The following is a 5742-nucleotide window of genomic DNA, read 5'->3' as shown; positions in this document are numbered from 1 at the left end:
TATATATATATATATATATATAGATATAGATAGATAGATAGATAGATATATATGCATATATATGTATATGTATATATGTATATGTATATATATATATATGTATATATATATATGTGTGTGTGTATATATATATATATATATATATATATATATGTATATATATAGATGTATGTATGCATATATACACACACATGTATGTATGAGAGAGAGTAAATAAACTGTGAAAGAATTAGGTTAGACATTATCCTACATTACTGCTAGGTGTGTGTGTGTGTGTGTACATGTTTGTATGTGTGTTAGTGTGTTCAGGTTTTGTTTAATTGTACATAGCTCCATCAACTCTCACTGTATCTTCAGTGGTGATGATGATGGTGTTCGTGTTGAGTACAGCTACATCCCCTTCATGCTATCCTGAGTGGTGGTGGTGGTGGTGATGGTGTTGAGTATAACTCCATCAGTCCTCCATCTATCCTGAAAAGTGGTACCAGTCCTCCATCTATCCTGAGTGGTGGTGGCATTGAGTATAGCTCCACCACCTTCCCTCTTTCCTGAGTGATGGTGGTGGTGGTAGTGCTGGCGCTGGTGATGGTAGTGTTAAGTATAGCTCCACCAGTCCTTACTCTGTCCTGAGTGGTAGCAGTGTTGAGTATAGCTCCACCACCTCTCAAAGTATCCTGATGGTGGTAGTGGCTCATATCCGGAGTGAGCGATGATTCCAGAAATGCTCCTACCTCACCCCACTCCACCAGTGGAATTTTCTGGATGATGTGTGAATGAAGGGGCCTTCTCTCAGCATAACCCTTGTAGGCCAGAAAACACAGCCAAGAGAGTGAGTGAGAGAGTGGGGGAGGGCACATGCCCTTCGTAATTACTGCAGTCTTATTTCTGTGGGAGTTTACTTGACAGACCCTAGGTCTGTGGTTCTCAGCATTTTTTTTTTAATATCCAAGTCAGATCCCAAACCAGGGTCTTTTTTTTGGGGGGGGGGGGCTGCACCAAAAACAGTCGAACACTGGTGTCATGAAGTGGGATTGAACCCAGAACCACATAGTTGGAAAGCAAGCTTCTTACCACCCAGCGATACCTGCACCAGATTTCTTTTTATTCTAAATTTTTCATTTTTGATTGATTTTATTTTATTTTATTTTAATTTCTAATTAATTATTTTTTTCCCTTCTCGTTTCAGGTTTCCTTTGCTGTGTTGGATTCGTATGGCTAACAGTAAAAAACCCATCGACAGAATTGACAGCATTTTACACCTACACAGACCTATGACAAAGTTATGTTTGTCTTCAATTTTTACTATATATTTAGCAGAATTCTTTAGTTCTAATTCCTTATTATGTCGGACAGTGACGAACCAAAAGATGGTAATAACGAACCTTTAAGAAGTAGCTTCTGTGATTCCACCGATTCCGAGAACAGCATCTATGCGCAGTCGCCAGATGGCGGCTGGGGATGGATGGTCCTGTTCTCGTCTTTTCTGCTGAATGTTATCGCCGACGGCTGCGCTTATTCCTTTGGGGTATTTTTCACAGAACTCCTGCAGACGTTTGGTCAGAGCAAAAGTAAAACATCATGGGTAGGGTCTGTGTTTGTCGGGGTTTCGCTCATCTGTGGACCCCTGGCTGGTGCCCTCACCACGAAATTCGGATGTCGGAAGATGACTATTTTTGGTGGGATCGTTTCTACAACGGGAATAATCATCAGTGCATTTGTAAATTCGATTGAAATGTTGTGCTTTACGTTTGGCTTTCTCGCTGGTTTTGGTATGTCCATCAGTTACGTCACCTCAATCGTCAGTGTGTCGTTTTACTTTGAGAAGAAACGGGCTCTTGCAACGGGGCTCTCGGTTTGCGGATCGGGAATCGGTACCTCCGTTTTTGCCCCCTTGCTCGAATACTTGATTGATTTGTATGGCTGGAGGGGCACCATGTTGGTTCTTGGTGGCATCGTCTCCAATGTGATAGTGTGTGGCGCCTTACTGAGGCCGCTAAAATATAACAGCAAGAAAAACCACGATAAAACAGCAATGGATAACTTATCAAAGATCTCAAAACGAAATACCCTGTTGAATTCCACTTTAGATGAGGGATTTTCATCCCGAAGTTATGATGCTCAATTAACATATGATTCCGATATGGCAAATTTAACCGTGTCAAACTCAGTTGTTCAATTACCTACGTATATACAGCTGAAAAGAGCCAGTCTTTCACACGAAGTCTTTCATAAGCTGCGCAACAGCACAAACCATGGCGGTGATGTTCGCGTTGTGCTCGGAGAACCGAATGTCAAGCAAACAACATCATTTCCCGATTCTTTTTCTACAAATAAAATCGTCAACGGACCGTATTACATGTCGGATGTTCTCCCGGAGAAAAACAAAGATGTCTGGCAGCAGAAGACATCCGCTACCAAACAGAAGCCTTCAGCATGCAGCCAGCAGAATATTGTTCACCGGAAGGATATCTTTTACCGAGGGAACCTGCTCAAACTTTCCCTCGAACAGAAGTCGAGTAGTTGTCCAGAAATTTCACATTTAGTCGGAACGGTTAATGACCAAGACAACACCAGTGACTTCCTGGACTGGTGTGAAATACTCAAATCTCAAAATATCAGTAAACATATGAAGAAATTGCTAAGAACGATGGTTAATCGTTCGATTCTCACTCATCCCGTCTTTATTTTATTTGTCATATCAAACTTTATATTTTTCTTCTGGAGTGATATTCCATACATATATATCGTCGATCAAAGTGTGAAGAAAGGAATTCCGCAACAGAAAGCTACATATTTAATTTCTGTCTTTGGACTGGTCAGTACTGTTGGACAAGTCGTTTTTGGATTTGCTGGCGACAGAGTCCAATCTCAATTGACGTTTCTCTATGCCGTCTCTACTATGTTGTCGGGTGTGTCTATCATTTTCATGCCGCTGTGTCTGACTTACGGATCTTTGAGTGCGGTGTCAGCATTATTTGGATTCTTTTCAAGTGCCAACAATTCTTTATGTACCATCCTGCTAGTAGAATACCTGGGACTGGATAACCTCACCACTGCTTATGGTTTGATGCTTCTATACCAAGGAATTGCAAACCTGTTGGGGCCACCTGTGGCTGGTAAGTTTTGCTTTTTTATTCATGGTGCTGTTATTGTCGTTGTTGTTGTTTAACCTCCAAGTAATCCCTGACTAGACTAACCTATGTCCATCATCATTATCATCATTTAACGTCCATCTTCCATGTTGGCATGGGTTGGATGATTTGACAGGAGTTGGCTAGCCGGAGGACTGCACCAAGCTCCACTGTCTCTTTTTACATGATCTTTATGTTTGGATGCCCTTCCTTAAATGCCAACCACTTTGCAGAGTGGACTTGGTGATTGCTACATGGTACCACCACCGGTGAGGTCTGTTTTAGCATAGTTTTCATGGCTGGATGCCCTTCCTAACGACAACCACTTTATAGAGTGGACTGGATGCTTGTTATATGGCACCAGCACTGGTGAGGTCTGTATGGCAGGATCACAGGAATTCCACCCATGACACTCATGTCTTTTTAAGAGTTTTTGTCTAGGGTCACATTATCTAACATATCTCCTTTCATCATGTAACAACTGTAGGGTATAATTACCAGGGCTGTGGAGTCAGAGCTGGAGTTGTGGAATAGAGTTGGAGTCAAAAACAAGGGATAGCTAGAGTCGGAGTCAGAGTCGGTAAAACTGTACCGATTCTGATTCCAACTCACAATGTCCTTATTCTTTAATATAAACCAGTTATAACATATAGGCCTACTCAAAGTACAAGCGTATGCATAAGCTTTATATTCAAATTGACTGGATCCAGCCTCTAACACCTACCCGACAATGTCTTTCTAAACTAAATTATCACATCATGGAATCTTAATGGAAAACTTTTGTTAAACCCATGCTTGAAATTTGGTGCCATTGGGTGTGGTAGCACACCCAATACAACTACCACCATATGCCATTAGGCTCTTCTAATATCAAAAGCACTCTATCCATCGTTGAATCTCCATAACACTTCTAATTTAGTTTCTAATGTTACATTTTCTTCTGTTTTCATAACCTCACACAACAGTGGTACACAATGTATGTCTGGTTAGTTCTGAATCTTGCAGACTTCAAACTAGTTCACCACTCAGCAGTTTTTGTATTAATTCATACACTTGCCATTCCTGACATATATATTCATTTGTATATTTGTACCAATTTGTTTTAATTTTCCTTTAATACCACTCATAAAATGCCAACATTAAGACAACTTGTTACAAGAAAAAAACCCACAAAGAAAACATTTTGAGTTTGGTGCATTGAAAAATGTGGAGTTTATTTTTATGAGAAATTTTAAGTGGATTAATAAAGATAAAACAAATCCTGCCTTAGAATGCCACTAATTTCTTTCTATTAAATGCAATTTTGGTTTGTACTTTAGTTTTCCTTGTAGAGATAGAAAGAGGATGTATAGGGATGTTTAATATGTCCTAATAAATGTATGTAGTATAAGAAAAAAATGTAATCTTTTATCATAGACCTGTAGTGTATTCTGTTGCTGCTATCCTTCCATACTTCTAGTTCTTCTTTCAGCTACTTGCACACACCCTCAGTTCAATACACACACACATGGCTACATGAATATCTTATTCAATTTGGCCTTGTTCAGTCATTACACAGCTGTTGGTTATAAATCTCTCTTGTCATGCCGAGAGTAATTGGATCTGACTGACCAACATATTCACACTTCCTTGTTCTCTGTCATCTCCGAAACAATATTTCCCTTTCTCAAGTTTAGTCTCTTCGTCTTTCACCACAAAACCCGTTTCCCATTGTAATAACTGATGTACAACTTCATCTTGTCTTTACAAACAATGTGCCACAAGTGTGTTTTATTTGATGGTTTCTGTTCATAATATTATACTTCCATAAGACCGTGAGCTGGCAGAATCGTTACTGCACCATGCAATATGCTTAGAGGCATTTCATCTGTCTTTATATTCTGAGTTCAAATTCCGCCGAGGTCTGCTTTGCCTTTCATCCTTTCGGGGTCAATAAAATAGGTACCAATTGAACACTGGGGTCAATATAACTGACATAACTCCTTCCACAAAATTGCTAGCCTTCTGCCAAAATTTGAAACAAGATGGCCAACTGGCAGAATTGATAGCATGCCAAGCAAAATGCCAAGTGACATTCCATCAGTCTTCATGTTCGGAGTTCAAATTCTGCCCAGGTCTACTTTGCCTTTCATCCTTTCTGGGGCCAATAAAATAAGTATCAGTTGAATATTGGGGTCGATGTAATCAACTTACCTGCTGCTGGGAAATTGCTGACCTGGTGTCAAGATTTCAAAAATCCAATATTTTGTTCTTTTACTGTCTTTTACTTGTTTCAGTCATTTGACTGCAGCCATGCTGGAGCACCGCCTCAAAAGGTGTAAGCCTAGTACTTATTCTATCAGTCTCTTTAGCTGAACCACTACGTTACGGAGACATAAACACACCAACATCGATTGTCAAGTGATGGCAGGGGAACAAACATATACGCACACACACAAATATATACGTTTATATGTGTATATATATATACATACAAATATATATATATTTGTATATACGTCAAAGACTTTCCGTATTCCCGAGCGTCATACTAATATATACTTTTGTTATTTACACCACCTGTCCTCGTCTGTTGTTATTTTTTGTATATTCTCCCATATATATATATATA

The 5742-nt window shown here is 39.6% G+C and overlaps 1 protein-coding gene across 6 annotated transcripts in view; it reads left to right on the top strand.

The window, feature by feature from the left end:
• The window catches only part of LOC106868625 (monocarboxylate transporter 12), a 57075-nt gene that overhangs the window by 50410 nt on the left and 923 nt on the right, over positions 1-5742 (top strand). For all 6 annotated transcript variants that reach the window (XM_014913971.2, XM_014913969.2, XM_014913970.2 and 3 more), the window contains one exon: positions 1187-3116. In XM_014913971.2, coding sequence (XP_014769457.1) covers positions 1343-3116 — 1774 coding nt within the window. In that variant the 5' untranslated portion in view covers positions 1187-1342. The remainder of the gene's footprint in view (positions 1-1186; positions 3117-5742) is intronic.

Source organism: Octopus bimaculoides, chromosome 21 (genome assembly GCF_001194135.2).
Source record: "Octopus bimaculoides isolate UCB-OBI-ISO-001 chromosome 21, ASM119413v2, whole genome shotgun sequence".
NCBI lineage: Eukaryota > Metazoa > Mollusca > Cephalopoda > Octopoda > Octopodidae > Octopus > Octopus bimaculoides.
This window is presented reverse-complemented; position numbering and strand designations above follow the sequence as displayed.